Raw genomic sequence first — 17,773 nt, 5'->3', positions numbered from 1 at the left:
AAAAAAAAAAAAAAAAAAAAAAAAAAAAAAAAATACACAGAGGAAAATCAAATTTTAAATTCGACGATTCAGTTTCCTCTCAATTATTTTTTATAAAAAATTTCCAGAGACAAACGAAGATATAAAGAACGAACCTTTACTAAACTTTCGTGTATTTGAGAGATGAGAAGAGGCGAGTGCTGCGAGGCGAGGAGGAAGAGGAGGAAGGAGAAGAAGAGAGAGGAACAAGTGTGTGTATTTATGTGTAAATTGCTCCGTAATTACTAAAAAAGACTTGCGGACTAAGTCCGTATTCTGGGTAGTAGCGTAATTTTGCAGCGTCTCTGAGGGTATTTAAGTCAATTTATTGATTATGACTGACGTGGCTTCCTCCGCTAAGATTTTTAAGGTTCATGAATGATAACAAACAACCAATGGGTAACCAGGAAAGTACATTAAATTATGATTGGCTATATTAGGACAAGGAGTTTGTTGAAATAATTTTTTTTTGGTTTTTCCTAAGTGGGGTTATTGGTTTAAGATTTGAATAGAGTTTTAAAGATTTTAAATGTTATGTAAAATCTGTTGTTATTAGATCAAAATTTTGTTAAACTCTGTTAAAGTTTAGTGTTATTAGTTTGTGATTTATAAAAAGTCATTTAAAATCTTAACAAATCTGGGTTATTGGATTCAGACTTTTATAAAGTCATTAAAGGTTTTGTGTTATTCAATTATAACAAAAGAATTTAGGATTGTTAATGAGTTCAGTTATTATGTTATTGGTTCATGATTTTAGACACTTTCATTTACAAAATAAAGTCATGAAAGTATCATAAAAATACAAGGATTGTTTGGAGAACTTTACAAGATTTTAGAAAACTAATCAACAAAACTCTCTAGCAATTTTTAACAATTTTTCACTTATTCATTTTTCATGATTTTGTTGAACTCTTTAAAAATCTTCATAAATATCAAATCAATACCACCCCCTAATATTTTTCTGGATGAAAAAAATGGAAAATATTTTTGTGAATTTATTTCTCAACTGATTATCTATTTTACGGAAATTTTAAAAAATACTCTAGTTAGATAAACAACAAAATTTGTTTCTGTTATCTTGTTAATATATCTTCTAATCGGATATTCAATTGTTGCTATTTATATTAAACTAAATCATAGTATCGTATAATATCATCAATAGGATTTTTACTAAAATTATTATTCGCAATATTATTCTTTTTTACTCAAATAATAACACCCGAGATAATACGAGGACTTTAAAACAACAACAAGAATCCTTAAATGACTTTACTAGACCTTATCCGTAATCTAAATTACATAACTATCACCACTTTTTGAACATATTATAAGAGAAACCCCCAATACATATATAAAACAAACATTAGCTAATGGAATCTCAATCCACACCATAGTCTTGTTTCACAGATGCATCAATCTTTCGTCTGCGCCGACAAGTACAAATTAACGAGTTTGGTGTCGATGATGAGATTCCCAAAAAGTTAACTCTTATAGTGTGTACATGAGAGAATTCACGGTCTACCTTAATCCTGTGATCAATGGTTGATCCACTTGCTTTCAGCCTTCTTCCCAGTCGACGTCATCTTCCTCTTCTTCTTCACCACCCGAGGCTTCTGCTTCCACATTCAAGTCCACCTTGTAGTTTCCATTTGCTGCACCAAGTGTGTAACAACATTGTTAAGTTACCATATTAAGCATATCATAAACTTTATACATCAAGATGTCTTAACAACTATCTTCTTGTTGAAGCTCAACGAATTCGATGAATAACTTATCAAGGTTCCTTATAACTAGCTAATGCATTGTTTCATATGATCAGCTAATAAGCTAATTGGAAATGAGGTATTCAAACTCAAAACTGACCTGCAACAGGAGCCTCTTCTTCCCATTCAACATCATCCTCTTCACGTTTGGACTTCTTACCAACCTCGCGACCTGGGGATGTAGTAGCCAATTGAATATCAGGAGTTAATTCACCAGCGGATTCTTGTTGATTAAGCCTTGCAGCAAGCTCTTGCTGCTTCAGCAGTTCGGCGTAGTAAGCTTTGAGATATTCATCCTGAGGCAAAATGAAAATACTGTATCAGAATTTAGGAAACACAATCCAAAAGATGCTACTGTGGAAATCTAAATAGGCACAAAGAATTTGTCCCCAAAAGCACACCTTTATATCCTTTTCATCGCCATTTCCAATGGCTGATTTCTTGTCATCTGAAAGTTTTGCTGCTCCTCCTGAACCACCATCAACCTTTGCTTCTTGTCTCATTTCACCTCTTTGTTCCTCAGTCAGATTCATTCCTTGCTTAATCATCCATGGAGGCAAGACTTTCAGACTGGAATCTCCACCTTTAGATTTAACATCCTCGTTCCCGTCGCCAAGGTTAACCTCAACCTAACCATGAAAGATTTTAGAAATTAACTGACCACAATGAAAGAGGAAAAAATGCAGGGATACTTTGCAGATGAATATACATAAACATTAACTGGCTGGAGAAACAAAGTGAAAATTTCATTACAATACCACTGCCTCATCTTGCATTATAGCACTACACTTCTATAAACATTGAAAAGTGTAACTAATGATCACCTTTGTCTCTCCGAGAAATGGCATTGGTGTTGAACCATACCCACCCTGTGACCTCAAAGGATCATTAGGGTTAAGATCACCATTTGCGCGAGCAGCCATAGCTGCACGAGCCTCCCATGCCAGAAAAGATCCAAATTCAGGAATAGGTAGATCTTTTATTCTGTCTAATTGATCCACCAGAGGTTTCAATTGAGCCTGCACTTTATCATTCTGGTAAATTAAGATCTGATCTCCCGGGAAAAAAATTCTAAATCAAGATATACATTCTGGTGTCATCATGAATATGAAACGATGCAACGCTTCAGTGAAGCTTTATCAAATTTTATAGAATATTGAATTGAACCGTTAAAACAATAAACACAGACCTCCAACTTCTGAAGCATATCTTTTAGTTTTTCCCGGCGCCATCTCCTTCCATTATCATCTCCATCTACTACTTCTTCGGAAGTTAGCTTGTTACACTCCACAACAAGTTCGCTATTGCAATTTTCACAATGAAAAGAATCGTCTAGCATAGAAATTAATCTCAGAGCATCCAGCGCATTATATCTAAACCAGAAATAAAAATCTGTTCAGCTTTCGTGAACATAATACCACTCATAAATGTAAACAGATTATAAGAACATAAAGAGTAATGGACTTTACTTCCTTTGGCAGTTAGGACAGCCATACTCCTGAACAGTATTCTTATCTTCTAGCTCATCTTTGAGCTTTTTTTTCATCCGGTGCAGTTTACAACGAACAACATCAGATATCTGTAAGAAAAGAAAAAGTGCAAGTTTAACAAAGTACAGGGGAAATTTGATTAGAGACAATTTTAACAAAGTACAGCAAACTGAATAATAAAAATTTGGGGACAAGAAGAAGCGCATACCTGTGCATAATCGAGACAACAATACGAGTGAGTGTGGAGCTTAACTTTGTCCTCTGCTCGGCCATCACTTGTAGCAGCCACTGCAGCACTATACATCTTTACACCCTTTGCAGTCTATTGAAAAGATTGTGAATCAATAAAGCAGAAAAGGAAAGAAATGTGGTGGAACCAAATAGAACACGTGGTGGAACAAGTTTGACAAGGTGAGAAACAAATTTAATATGAATGCATGAATATCAACCCTACAGGTCAACAGAAACACACAAATAAAGAAGTAGCCAATCAATCATTTTCTCACACTCATGTTTTCCAATCAGTGTTATACTCTAGATATTCTACGACAATATGCTACTGATCCTACTACAACTAGATGAGTGGTTGCGTTGAAAGCTGAGGCTTATTGTGTAAAGACTACTATATAACAAACTGAAAGAAGATAGTTTCTGCACAAACCTCTTTCCGGTGGTCACGCATAATCAATTTTTGTTCTTCAAAGAGTCTAATTATTTTTCGAAGTTGCTTGGCGTGTAACTGCAAATCTTTTGCCAAGTCTTCTTCTCTAACCCATTGCCGCCTAGCAGACAAAAAACAAAAGAACACTAGAAATGAGAGCTAGTGTAAACACAGCGGAGATGTGAGCCAATTACTCACCTAAAGTAATATCAACCTTACACATACCCATCATCAAGTTTCAAAAGTTAATCTAAGCAAATATCCTTAAACCCCAAGTGACAGGGAGATGTGAGCCAGTTACTCACCTAACATAATAAGAAAAAAACTGAAGAGAAGCACACAAAACAAACCTGGTCAGCGCATCAAGCACCACAGCGGCAATCCCTCTGTTGTCACTCTTTGCAGATTTCTGCTGATTATCGCTTTTTGTAGTATAATCATCATAGAAAGCTCTCGCTACAAGCCTCACCAACCTAAAAAAACACAACAATGTAAAGCAAACATAGGATATAGTTGGTAATGGAACTATTTGAACACAAACAAAAAAGTGTCTGCTATGTTTGTAAATTGANAAAAAAAAAAAAAAAAAAAAAAAAGTGATAGAAGAGAGTTACTTGACAAATGGCTGGATCACAACGGTTTTCTGCACCGGGCCTGATTTATCCATGGACCCAGCCGAAGAACCAGTATTATTAGCTTCGTGTTTGTTACAAAATCTGCATTGATACAGAGGATAACTTATAACAGATCGATCAATCGCCGTATAAGTAACTAACAAAAGTTCAGGAGAGATGAGAACAAAACTTCACAAGGACAAGGACCACGAAATTAGGGTTTATACGTCAGAGGAATCAACTCAATTCCAAGTAACAAGTAGAACGAAGAGGAAGAGGAATCAACTCAAGTCCAAGTAACAATTAGACTAAGCTAGGTTAATTAGATCTCTCTGTACTTTTAAGATCACTAGAAGAGGAAGATGGAAGAAGCTTACCGCCGGCAATGTTCGAGAAAGAGGGAGATAATACGGCGCAGAGAGAGAGAGAGAGAGAGAGAGTGTGTACGCCAACGAATTGTCAAATAGCGTTGAAGTCACTCTTTTGTTTTTGTTCTACTTTTTAACTGTTTTAGTTTTTTTGTGTTCATTTATGTACTACAGCATTAACCTCACTTTAATTTTAAAATATAGATTTCCAAATCATCAGATTTTAATTCTTTGTCTTTTGCTATTTTTCATTAACAATATTTTTAGCTTTTATTTTAATTGTTAAATTAAATTACACAGACTTTTGATTTTTCTTACTTAAAATATTGACTTAATTTCAATTATAATTTTAAATATGTAACTAACTTAACACAAATTTTGATATATTTAAACAAATCATTATCTAAAGTCTTTACAAAACATAGTAAATATGACTTATGAGTTTTTTCTTTTTTCTTTTTTTTTGCATTGTTTATGTTTTACTAGATTTTATTAGTTGAATTTCTTAAAGAACCTGAATTAATATGAACCATCATAATTTATTTCATCATCATCTAAAATCTTTTAAAAGAATCAAGTATATATAATTAAAAACAGTATTTTAATTTTGAAATAATATTTGTATAACAAATAAGTTAACTATTTTGTTTTTGTTTTTGGAATTATTAATTATTAGTCAAAAATAAAAAAAAATGTGCAAACCAATTGTATTTTCATAATTCACCATAGCACTCGATCAAATCTTTCAATAGAAAGTTTTCCACGTAGTTTGAAAGTAGCATTTGGGGGTTTGATATCTACATTGACCTGGCCAGCTTCTATTGCCACTACTGGCCATGCTCTTCTTCAATTGTTTTAACTCATTATTTTTTATTGAATTTTGATAATTTGAATTCATTTTTATATCCATCAAAATTTTGTGTTATGCAATCAATGGTTTTAAAATTTTAGTTGGGATATGTTGTCAAGTAAACATGTTTTATAAATAAATTGAAACTCCATGTAATTCAATTAACAAATATATATATACTAGGATTTCACCCACGGTACACCGCGGGACTAAGCAATAAATTATTGTATTTTAAATAATAATTTTTAATTTATTTAGTTTTCAAATTTTCAATTAGTTAACTTTTTATCTAATTTAGAATTTTTTTTCTTCTTCTTACGTTTTATAAAGTTTATAACCTAATTACATTAAATTTGTTATTAGATAGAATATAAAATTCTAGATTTGTTTTGTTCTCTAGAATTAAACAGAGGTATATGCCTATATAGTATGCTAGTGTATATTTTTATGTGTATTTTTTTTTTGGAATATTAAGAATGTGTTATAGTATGTGTAATATTTTGTAGTTCATATACTAAATAATTTATAAGTTAATTTTCAAAACTATGAATACAAATCTATAATGTATATGAGATAAACTAATAGCTTTAGTGTTGGTTCTATATTCCAAACCCGCCATGCTAGGCGGGTCAGGCAACATATTTAAAGAATTTTAATCCATAGAAACTCATCATATGAAACCCGTGAAGTAAAAATTATTTTAATACGTAATACAAAATAAAAATAAATCTGTGAGCAAGCAATATCTTTTATATTTTATTATTATTCTTTGAATAAGATATCAAATTGAATGGTAAATATGTTTGTTACCTTTTAAAATCATACCGTTTGTTTTTTGAATGATATATTTTATATTTGATTTTGAACATTTATTTTAGGGGGAAATCAATGCGTTGAGATTAAAAATCTCGGCCACGGATCCTCCTCCAAAATCAATTCGTTTCTTGGTTAGACCGATTGTTTATGAAATTTGTGTGAGAAAATATTGTTTTGTAAAATTGGAAACTTAATATTAATTAAATCAATTATAAAATTAATACTTAATGTTAAAGGGAGTGGTTCCAATTTTTTTGGAAAATTATTTAGGATGGGAAATCTTGTTTTTAAAAATAGAAACTTAATATTAATTAATTAAATGAAAAATAAATTAATAATTAATATCAATGGCAGTCTTGTAAATAGGTGGCAACTATAGGATTTATTTGCTAAATGTACTTGAAAAATGTATATATAGATATATATATATATATATATATATTTAATTGAAAATACCAAAATACAACCTATAAATCCTAAAACCAAATTCGTGATCTACATAAGTCGAAAGAACTTGCTACTAAGAACATGTGAAACAGATTTCCGATTGATCGAGATAATTCTTGAAAATAAAATTTTGAACGAGATTTATACTAATAATTTAATATTTACATTGTATTTGTATATAAACCTTACAGATCAAAGTGGTCTAGTGGTAAAGGTTGGATCATTCCGGTTAAGACTATTCGGGTTCGAAGCCCGCCTCTAACTTTTTTGAGAGCTGAGTATGCTTATTGTCCAAATCTGACATACTCCTGGATTTGTTCGTAGGATTTTTTTTTTTCTCAAAAATGTTTGCTTAATAACATAAAAATTGTTTGCTTAATTAACATAAAATATTCAATTAAACTTTTAAAATCATTGATTGTATATGACACAAGATCTTGGTGGATTTAAAGATAAACTCAAATCATCAATCCAATAAAGAAGTAAACATATTATGAGAGAATGGATTACTCATATGCTTTGCTTAAACGATGTGTCAATTAACTTCGTCAATTGTTTGTCACCATACTTAAGGGGTCATAACTTCATACCGTTAGAGCTGATCAAACCGGTATGTACCATTCTATTGGTTTAGAAAGATACAAAACTCTTTACTTTTCTTATTCTCTTCATTATTTCAACTTCGTATTGACACACACAACATACAACAAAGTAAGTCCTAAGAGACATGACGTTGAACCTTCAACCTTAAATTAGCAATAGAAGCTAAACACTATCTATCTGATTCCGCGAAAAGAGTCTCCGTGACTTTTGTTGTGTAATTTTTTGTACTGCGAGCTTCTCTCCCAACAAGCTTCTTCTTCACGGTTTGTCCTACCTTGCTTTGAACCTCCTGTACCACACACAAGAGTCGTTAATCCCCCATAAGTTTTCAATTTTGATTCACTTGGATTCCGATGATGTGATCAGCCAATGTTGCTTGCTTACCGCTGGTGAAGAACGTGTTATGGATGATACAGCAGCTGCTGCAGCCGCCGCCACACGTATCCTGAAAATATGGCAAAATATGATGCATTTTTGCTTAGTAGTGAACGTTTTGTAAGTATTAGAGAAGTGACTCAGAAGCAATACCACTACAATACCTTTTATGTACGTCAATGTAAACATCAGTCTCATCTACGATTTCTGCCTGCATTTGCAGTAAATCACCAAAGGAAAGCTTCTTATTTTAAATGCATATGGAAAAATATGTGTAACAGAGAGATTCTTGAAGTCACAGTGATGATTAACACGAGCAGAGGACCAAATCAGAGAAGGAAAAATATATATAAAAAAGGTATAAGATCATACTTGTAGAAGTTCTTCAAAGACATCCTCTAACGTGATGATGCCAATCACTTCTGCATCCTCGTTATCTTCCAACAAACACGGCAAGTCTCTTGTCACAATACCGTTCTGTTGGAAATTTCTTCCCCTGTTTTTCACATGCTTTGGTACATTATCAACATCAACAACAACATCATGGGATTCATGCTTCAGCAAAGGAGTCGTTAGATTACTACTCTGGTAAAACTTCATATATTCTTTGGGTGTTTCGACACTACTCAGCAGCTGCATGTTTTTATTTTTATCTTTGTCTTTAACTTTGACAACTGCAGCCATGTGACTGCTTCCCTTTTGAAATTCATTGAGGATATCGTACAATGGCATGTCTGATGGAACCCTGGAAACGCAGTGCATGGGAACTTTATACTTATTTTGATGTGGGAAACATATGATGAGTAGGTCAAGCCAAGCTCAGGGAAGAAAAGATAATAGATACCTTGGGATCTTCCTGATGGAAACCGAACTTACAGGTGCCTCTGTCTCAGCTCGTACAGTTAGAAGACTCTTAACCTAGTAAACAGCAGCAGATACAGTGAGAACTAAGTACCATGAAGAAATGCAAAGTAAGTAAACATACTACATACTACAGGATTACCAATAGAAGCCCAATGATATTTTTCGGATTCCCCAAGTAGACCGGGATTCGACTATGACCTCGCGAAAGTATTTTTCCAACTGTTTCCCTGAATTTACAAGGTGGGAAATTCATGATATCAAACCACCATGCGCTATTACTAAGCAGATAGACCAAGGAAAACAACTTACACTCTACACTACTCTGTATAGCAATTAACAAGACAGATTGAGAAAGTAAATGGTTGAAAAAAAGGTCAACTCTAACCTTAACTCACCAGTCTAACTTTGTATTTACATCTAGCGAAAATGTTGATTCAATAGGCGTCATCGCTTCCTCAGCAGTCTGAACTTCCAGTAAATGAAAGCACATGAATTAGATCATTGGAAGTAACCTTTATGCAGTAAATAATATATGCATCAGTTCAACAAAGTAAGTCATCCTCCATATGCAACAAATTTTCATGGAGATGAGGAGTCTAAATCTGGATCAGTGAGGCATAATAAGCAAGTCACTTCAATCACAACATAACTGGTTTCAGATAAGTAGGCGCTAATTCAGATACATACCTTCTGGCTCAAATCCAAGGCTCCGCTTATAATCATTGTTTCCTCGTGTGTCAGTTCACCCCCCTTACCAGCCTATGTTGGAGATAAATAGCATGTCAATGAGAGCTGGAAACAGAAATACTTATGACAATCAAGTAACTAAATTTTAACTACTTCACAAAACAGACAAGGTTAGAGCGTAATATCTGTCCTTTTTCCTATTCTGGATATGTCTAGTTAGATCATAAAGAGAAAGTACCTCCTGGCTGTGAATTGAGACAAGGGCTTTCAGCTGAGCTCGCCTAAATAGTGTGTCATTATGCCCAATTACAGCATCAAGAACCTGAGGCATATAATTAAAACGTTGAGAAAAGTAAGTAAACATACAACAGCTGCATACCACTCTGACATAATCAATAAATGAATCAACTTGTGTTGATGATATAATCAATGCAGTTAGCTCTACCAAGTAACTCCCACTTCTTAAAAGACATTGCTAGATTTTTCAGCAAATCTCCCAATTGTTCCATAATTGAAAGTTGTTAACATAACTTAATTGACTATTGTAGCAACTGTCAAACAAAAAAGCAAACACACCAAGGTTAACTGATAACGAAAAGATCACCTTTCCGATAGGGTAAGCAATGGGAAAGCAGATAATCATCAAAATGCGAACCAGCCACAAAAAATTAGCGCCAACAGCAAGTCCGTATCTCGAGCATATAGCTTGCGGAATTATCTAGTAAGAAATTTCCAATTACTATCAGATGATTGGAAAGTAGTGAATATATATCATCACAACTGATATACCAAGACGATCGATATGTAAAGAAAGTTACCTCTCCAAAAGCAAGAACAAAAGTAACTGAAAGTAAAACAGCCACAAAAGGATGGAATATCTTATCCAGGCATATTGGAAGAGCCTGAAAACAGGTAAAACTCACTTAATTCTGAGGTGCAATAAAAACACTAATGTATAACAGACTATCTTATCCAGGCATATTGGCAGAGCCTGAAATTAAAAAGGTAAAATTTCACTTAATTCTGAGGTGCAATGAAACAGTAATGTATCGTTGTAAATCAGGGGTAACAAATTACCTCCATGGCAGCTGCATTGCATAGAAGTAGAGTCACAAGAAGTTGATGCTGCTTCTTAACCACAGGCAAAATAGCAGCTGCCACAGATCAAAGTCAAGTATGTAACTTTTTGATAGCATAGATATCGAGAACCAAAGGCAAGGCAACGACAGTTCTGATCACGGGGGGAAAACAAATATATATATATATATATATAGAGCCGTACCGGACTGTTTTTGCTCGGCGGAGGAACCACTCTGCTGGAGAATCTCAAGCTCAACGAGACCAAGGGACATTAGCCCAAGCGTGAGTCCCGACATTATCCCAGCGAAGAGAACGAGGAAACACGCCACACCGACGACTACGAACCACCACGGCGAACCGAATCGGATGTCTTCCGCTTCAAATACGAAACTGTTTACCGAGTAAGCGGCTCTTACCAACGCCAGAGTGCTCAGAACAACCATTGCCACGCTTCGATTTGGTCGCTTGAAGAGAGACAAAAAAACAGCGACGGAGCTAGAGAGAGAGAGAGTTGTGATGTGAAAGGTAAGGTTAATGTTGTGAAGACGATGAAAAGGATACGGGGATACATGGACCACCTGACACGTCAGCATCCAACATGCGTTTTTTCCCTTTTTTTACTTCTCTTTTCCTATTTTTTTCCGCTCTCAAATAGTATTTTTTTTAACTCATGCGTTATTTTATTTTATTTTTCCTTTTTTTTGATACTTCTTTCTGCGACACGTGATAATTATGAAGTACCGAGTGAGCGAGCTATCGTTCTTATTCCTTAATTTCTTGCCACCACCGGTTTTAACGCTCGTATTTTTTACCGTTAGGTAAACATATTTACAAGTGACAAAAGCTATCGTTATATCGACAAAAGAGAAACACAAATTCGAATAATTCCTAAATTAAAACGAGAGAACCCAAAAAGATCAAATCTTGAAAAGCTACACCATTTTTGTCCTGCCCAACGCAAGTTGTAATAACACTAAAAGATCTCTTATGGTCAACGTGAATGAGATAAATAATTACTGTAAAATCCTAGTCCCTAGATGGTTTTTATTTAAGTGTAAACCAGTAGTATTTTTAGTAGTTTCACTTAATTCATCCGTATAAATTTTTGATTTGCTTTGTATGGGCCTTAGGGGCCTAACGATTAGCTCAATATTTGGCCTATTAATGGCCCAAAAATAGTTTACGCGGAAAAAAAATAGTTTTTTTTTTTTTTTACAGTGAAGCCGGAGACGCAACAGAAAATCTCAAGATCGAAGAACAGTGAAATCGAAGAATTGAAGCACACAACAAGCTTCTCCATCTCTGAAATCACTCTCTATCCATTTCCGCGAGACCCCTCTCTCTCTCTCTCAATCGCATGTTTCGTTTTCCCAATCGGAGGAGAGAGAGACGACGCGTCTGCTGAAGGATATCTCCGGAATCGTCGGCGAAGTCTAAAGCGGCGAGAAGAGACACGATTTCGTTTTAGCGAGGTAAAACAAAAAATCTGGCGAAAGTGGAGGGCCTAAGGGCGAGGCCGTGGCTGAAGCCAGGAGCTTGTATTAATGGAGGTCAATATGGCTACGATGGTGCGGAGGATGATCATTCGAGTCCTTGGTGGCGCCGTCGCCTCAGATCCTTGTATATGGCGGCGATGTCATTCTCTCCGTCCACTTTTCGAATCGCAATCTCACTGCTCCTCCTTGTTTTTATCATCACCGCCTTCACTTTTCTCCCTGTCGAGCAGGCAATTTCTCTCTCCCACTCATTTATATTGGTAGCTTTTAGTGATAATGTAGCAACGATAGTGTCTGTATCTTCTATGCTTGGATATTTACAGAGCGGAGTATTGGTGGAACTCGCTAGATCACTATATCTCTGTTTGAGAATAGTATTGCTCGGTAGCTATATTGTGTAACACTTCGACTCTTCCTTAATTCACTTTTTATGAAGATCAGTAGTAGAGATTTTTGATTTGCTTATGAAATTAATCAAGAAATTTGCTAGACGTGGTCGTAGTGCTGTGGTCATAGATCAGGCGAATGGTAATTTATATATGATTTATAATCATTGTTATGTTCCTTTTCTGCAGAAATTGAAGGACTTCTTGCTATGGATTAAGGAAGATCTTGGACCTTTTGGTCCACTTGCATTGTAAGTTTTCCATGTTTGCTACTTGTTTTGGTTTCATACTCTAGTTTCTACCACTTATACTGGTTTATTTTGCTATTGTTTACTACTTGTTTTGGTTTAATCTTTTGATAAGCCTTTTTTACTTCCTTGAAATTTGCAGAGCATTGGCTTATATTCCTCTCACAATTGTGGCGGTTCCTGCTTCTGTACTCACGGTATGTGTGGATTCATAACTATGTAGTGAAATGTAGAGTGCTTTTGGAAGATGTTTGTTCATAATTTTTCATTACAAGATAAAATACTATGAATTTTAATCCCTGTTCTTATAGTCTTATTTTTCACTCTGCAGCTAGGTGGTGGTTACCTTTTTGGTCTGCCAGTAGGATTTGTAGCCGACTCTCTTGGAGCTACATTAGGTGCAACAGCGGCATTTCTGCTTGGTAGAACGGTATGTCTGTTTGATATGGTCTATCTTAGCATATTTCGCTTGCAATGATGTTGCTTGTTCCAACTACAGAAGTGACTGGTTCCTGTTTTTGTGCATCTTCGGCAATTGAACCAAGTGTGGCATTCTCGACTATGTCATTGTTGCTAATGATTTATCTTTTGTCTTTCTGGTATCATGCAGATTGGTAGATCTTATGTCACCTCAAAAATAAAGCATTACCCGAAGTTTCAAGCTGTTTCCGTCGCAATTCAAAAATCTGGCTTCAAGGCATGTCAATCTAGTAGCACTCTCTCAGTTAATTAATTGACAGTTCGTTTTTATTCCTAGAAGTTAGATCTGGGACCAACAGTATGAAAAAGGACCTCAAATTTCTTGCTTACATTTAATTGATTTGACTACTAACTAGATAGTGGTATTTTCTTGCTTTACAGATAGTCTTGCTGCTACGCGTTGTCCCCATACTGCCCTTCAATATGTTGAATTACCTCCTATCTGTAACCCCTGTTCGCTTAGGGGAATACATGCTGGCCACTTGGTTGGGAATGATGGTACTGACATTTCTTTAAAATTCGCTTGTATGTTGCCTTTATACTTTGATAGTGGTGGAAGAAGAGCCAATTTCTTTGCTCTTTGTTTTACACCCAAGAACTACTATACTCTTGGGGATCAGTAATTGTGGTTTTGGTTCATTCAAATGGAGTGTTGTATATACACAATTCATAGATTGAGACTAAAGGGGAGAAACTGATAAAACAACTTGAAATTGTTTTCAAGTTACCATGCGCATGTAAAAGTGCTGATTGCTAATATTATCCGTAACAGTAGTACTAATATTCTGAAATGTTTTGATGTAACAGCCCATTACGTTTGCGCTAGTTTATGTTGGAACTACTCTTAAAGATCTTTCTGATATTACACATGGATGGCATGAGGTGTCAGTATTTCGTTGGGTAAGTTTTCGCTCATTTACTTCCAATTGACTACTAGATTGGAAATTGTCGTAGATCAACTTGCGTGAAGATATTCCTGTGCGTCTCTGCTGTAATGCATGGTTACTTATCACTTATGATTTATACTGAGAACACTAGGTTTAAAGTTTGTATTGTAAGAAAAATAACAGCTTGTCCGAAATGAAGTTTAAATTAGGTCTTATATTATGAGATTTATTGAAAACATCTTGGTGTCTATCCCACAATATAATGTAGAGTTGCTTGTTTTCCATAATATATGATATGCATTTCTGGGATCTGAAATGTTGAGAATTTTGCTAAAATATCCTGAGGATGATGATTTCTTAACCGAAGCCGAAGCATCCTCCTATATGTAAGGATTAACATTGCGATAGTGTTGCAGCTGCATGTATATGATGAATTAATAGCTGCGGTTTTGTTGCGTTGAACTATATTTGTCCCCCCTTGCATTATTAATCTGATTGGTCCTCCTTCGGCATGGTCACTTGTGGATGCAGGTAATTATGATGGTTGGCGTCGCTCTAGCTGGTAAGTCTATTCTGTTATCACTTCGTTGTTAACATTGGAATGGCACTGTGGTCTGTGTTTAGGCAAAGTGGATAAGTGATCCGGTTTTTGTTGTGTGGATTTTGAATGATGTGGGTGCAGTTATCCTGATAATATGCGTAACAAGAGTGGCGAAATCATCATTGGACAAAGCATTGGCTGAGAATGGCATTGATTTAGATGGGAAGAAGAATGACGACGCTTCTGTGCTCCCCATCGCAGAACCACCATCGGATCTACAACAGGAGCCCCTCGTTATCAGAATCGACCCATCCAATACACTTGAATAGGAAAAAGACCAGAAGAAACCTCTCGAGTTTGTAAATTTCACGAAATTTTTTTTACGGAGGAGAATGTTAGATACGTTTTTGTATAGCATCATTATATAAAGAGAGAGATTCATAATACCAATTTAATCACCGTTTAATCCGTTTTTTCTTCCTTCACTTGGTTAATTTATTTTATTTACTGGAGTTTTGTAAGAAACCAGTGGTATACCAGTTAAACCGAAATTAATTTTAGTCCAGTCCTTGTCGGACGGGTCGTGTAGGGTCGGGTTTGAAATATTAAAATTCCGGCATATTCCATGGCTCTGAATTGATTTGAAACGTACTTGCGTCTGAAAATCTTGGAATTCCCAAATCGTTGCGCTTCCTTCGTCTCCGTTCATTCTGGTGATGGCCTTGCCTTGTCGCGTAACCGCAATTACACCTCGAAACCTGTTGTGAAAGAGAAAGAGTCTATCCTTTGAAAGAGAAGCGTCTCGTGGCTCGGTTTGTTTTCTGTTCAAATTAGCCGATTTCCTCATATATCCCCGATTTGTTGAATCATGGCGGCTACCAATGTCATGCGGCGAGATGAGAGCCTTCTTATTGATCCCCATAGAGGTAAAATTCAAAAGTGTTCAACTTTTTTCTAAGCAGATGGAATGGGATAAATCAGTGAGTGAGATAGGCCCGTGTTTTGGTACCGTTTCCTTAAATTCGAAAACTTTCTCTATTGGGGGAATTAGGGTTTCTGATTTATATAGGGAAATTGTTTTTTTTTTTTTTTTTCGTTTCTTGGGAATGAATTGATTAGGGGGTTTACGTACTGTGCAGGAGATACTTCTGCTTCTCGTGGCCTCTCGCTTGAGAAGAAAATTGAGGCCCTTGAGCGCCTCACAGGACAAGTGAGTGTCATCCTCCATTGTTTTGATTTTCTCATTCAATTTGCTGGGAATGTTGTCCATTGTGTTGTACAGCCAATTTTTTTTTCATCCTGTTATCATTTTGGTATTCTCTTATTAATACAGTACTTGAGATGTGATTGTTCTGCTTTCTTCATTCAAAGTTTGGTTGGTTATATGAGACAAGAGATCAAGATGAATTTCTAGGTTTATATGTGGTAGGTAATGAGTTTTTATTGCTATTGCAGGTTAGTAACCGGCGATCTCGTAGGTGGTTAAATGATCGTATTCTAATGGAACTTGTTCCTCGTTTGGATGCCCAAGAAATCAGAGGCTTGTTTGCTCCACCACCGTGGGGTAATGTTACATTCCATTAACAGTTTACTACTCTTCCTGTATTTATTTCTCATGTACTTAGGATTAGCCATGTTTTCTTAATCCGTTCCGTGTTAGGTTCATGGTTTCGCTGACACTCTACGTATGCTCTCAACAGGTGATGATGTGCCACCCTCTGCCTTTTCTTTGACTAATGTTGGAGAATGGGACAAATTTAGAAGCATAGACATGGACAAGGAGGTAATTTTTAGCTGCCTTTTGGGACTGAGTCTCAGAAGAAGTAGCAGTTATTGTAATAATGATTTGAAAATAATATGTGACTTGTTTTACATACTTGGTATAAGTCTTAATTATATAGCTAAAATCTTGTGTTTTTTGTCAGGCCAATATCATGGATTCCTTGAATCGGTCATCCGTGAGGCAGAGAGGTCATATGGATGCTGATAAAACCGCTGTTTTGAATGCTTGGCGAAGAATAGACTGTAGGACAAGAGATGCTCTTCGACGTAGCTTTTTACCAGAACTAATCGAGGGATATGAGGTACATATAGATTCTTCAGAGATGACAATTTAAGCCCATACATGAAAACTATGTAGACCTTTTGCTCTTAAGACTTCAGAATTGTTAATCATTATTTTCTACAGAACTGTATAAGTCATTTCATCGAGGAAGGTGGTGAAGGAGATGTCCTTGACCTCAAGGTTCAAGACCCATTCCATAGATTGCTTTTGCACGGGGTTTGTGAGGTATGATGAGCCACGACATCTTTTGAGCTACATATGTTCTGTTAAGATGTGGGATAAAGATGTAGAGAGTAACAACTGAAAGAAGCTAACTCTTTTTTTTTGGAGCAGTACCACAATTTGGTATCAACAACTGCAACAGAACAAATAGGAAGGATTGCAATGAAGACAACAAGCATCAAATGGAAAAATATCGGGAATTCAGGCGAGAAACCGAGCATCAGCCTTGCCCATTTCCTTAGGATGTCAAAGGAAGGAGCTTGGTAACACTCCTTTGTAGCTCTGTAATCTTATATGAATAAAGAAAAGCTGCATTGGCCTCAATTTGAAAGGCTCTCTGTACGCAGCAAAAATTTCGAAAAGACACTCTCTCTCTCTCGCTTTGCTACTTCCCCTACCTCGTGTGGTATTCTGTAAGATTGTATTGTATTCTCTCAATTTGTACGGATTGTGAATTCACTGACTTGTATTAGAACTAGACTGTGTTTTCATGAAAGGTAGGGTGTCTCTCGCAACAGTGTCATATTAGCCACTGCCTCTCAACTCTAAGTACAGTTGGGAGTTCCAAGTCACCCCGCAAGTCAATTTTATTTCTTTTTGGTAAAAGAATAGTCACAGTTATGCTATATTTATTTATTTAATTAAATTGTGTATTGATTTGAGTGAGTGAATGAGATAACTTAAGAGTGAGTGAATGAGATAACTTTGAGTGAGTGAATGAGATAACTTAAGAGTGAGTGAATGAGATAACTCAGAGTGAGCGACCAAATAAACAGAGTTCACAAAAAAAAAAAAAAAGGAAACAAAAATGG

General features: G+C 35.6%; 5 protein-coding genes across 6 annotated transcripts in view; 2 read left to right on the top strand and 3 right to left on the bottom strand.

The window, feature by feature from the left end:
* The window catches only part of LOC104754451, a 3,578-nt gene extending 3,340 nt beyond the window's left edge, over positions 1 to 238 (bottom strand). The window contains exon 1 of the mRNA XM_010476648.1: positions 135 to 238. The gene's annotated coding sequence lies outside the window, so the exon portion shown is untranslated. The remainder of the gene's footprint in view (positions 1 to 134) is intronic.
* LOC104754450 (general transcription factor IIE subunit 1) lies at positions 1,256 to 5,032 on the bottom strand. 2 transcript variants are annotated; one of them, XM_010476647.2, is made up of 12 exons: positions 4,924 to 5,032; positions 4,547 to 4,648; positions 4,283 to 4,405; positions 3,933 to 4,053; positions 3,480 to 3,593; positions 3,251 to 3,360; positions 2,971 to 3,154; positions 2,606 to 2,800; positions 2,183 to 2,410; positions 1,882 to 2,077; positions 1,541 to 1,670; positions 1,256 to 1,442 (listed from the first exon to the last, which is right to left on the bottom strand). In XM_010476647.2, the coding sequence occupies exons 2-11, from the start codon at positions 4,597 to 4,599 to the stop codon at positions 1,576 to 1,578; spliced, it is 1,419 nt and encodes a 472-aa protein (XP_010474949.1). In that variant the 5' UTR covers positions 4,600 to 4,648; positions 4,924 to 5,032; the 3' UTR covers positions 1,256 to 1,442; positions 1,541 to 1,575. The 2 variants fall into 2 exon arrangements, with proteins under 2 accessions (XP_010474949.1, XP_010474948.1); XM_010476646.2 differs by having other exon boundaries at positions 1,256 to 1,670.
* Positions 7,627 to 11,079, bottom strand: LOC104754449 (putative DUF21 domain-containing protein At1g03270). Its single transcript, XM_010476644.2, has 13 exons — positions 10,839 to 11,079; positions 10,634 to 10,710; positions 10,375 to 10,458; positions 10,161 to 10,274; positions 9,795 to 9,878; positions 9,557 to 9,628; positions 9,265 to 9,332; positions 9,009 to 9,096; positions 8,850 to 8,923; positions 8,378 to 8,750; positions 8,170 to 8,216; positions 8,015 to 8,075; positions 7,627 to 7,919 (listed from the first exon to the last, which is right to left on the bottom strand). The coding sequence occupies exons 1-13, from the start codon at positions 11,077 to 11,079 to the stop codon at positions 7,800 to 7,802; spliced, it is 1,503 nt and encodes a 500-aa protein (XP_010474946.1). The 3' UTR covers positions 7,627 to 7,799.
* LOC104754448 (TVP38/TMEM64 family membrane protein slr0305) lies at positions 11,850 to 15,154 on the top strand. The gene is made up of 9 exons (XM_010476643.2): positions 11,850 to 12,362; positions 12,708 to 12,769; positions 12,909 to 12,963; positions 13,098 to 13,196; positions 13,377 to 13,463; positions 13,628 to 13,744; positions 14,054 to 14,146; positions 14,665 to 14,695; positions 14,816 to 15,154. The coding sequence occupies exons 1-9, from the start codon at positions 12,261 to 12,263 to the stop codon at positions 15,001 to 15,003; spliced, it is 834 nt and encodes a 277-aa protein (XP_010474945.1). The 5' UTR covers positions 11,850 to 12,260; the 3' UTR covers positions 15,004 to 15,154.
* LOC104754447 (R3H domain-containing protein 4) lies at positions 15,291 to 17,478 on the top strand. The gene is made up of 7 exons (XM_010476642.1): positions 15,291 to 15,600; positions 15,814 to 15,884; positions 16,130 to 16,238; positions 16,375 to 16,457; positions 16,600 to 16,758; positions 16,863 to 16,964; positions 17,073 to 17,478. Exons 1-7 carry the CDS (start codon positions 15,543 to 15,545, stop codon positions 17,226 to 17,228), a joined length of 738 nt encoding a protein of 245 aa, XP_010474944.1. The 5' UTR covers positions 15,291 to 15,542; the 3' UTR covers positions 17,229 to 17,478.

The sequence above is a fragment of the Camelina sativa genome, chromosome 17, assembly GCF_000633955.1.
Source record: "Camelina sativa cultivar DH55 chromosome 17, Cs, whole genome shotgun sequence".
In the NCBI taxonomy this organism is placed as follows: domain Eukaryota; kingdom Viridiplantae; phylum Streptophyta; class Magnoliopsida; order Brassicales; family Brassicaceae; genus Camelina; species Camelina sativa.
The sequence above is the reverse complement of the archived record's forward strand: the minus strand, read 5'-3'. Positions and strand labels throughout refer to the sequence as shown.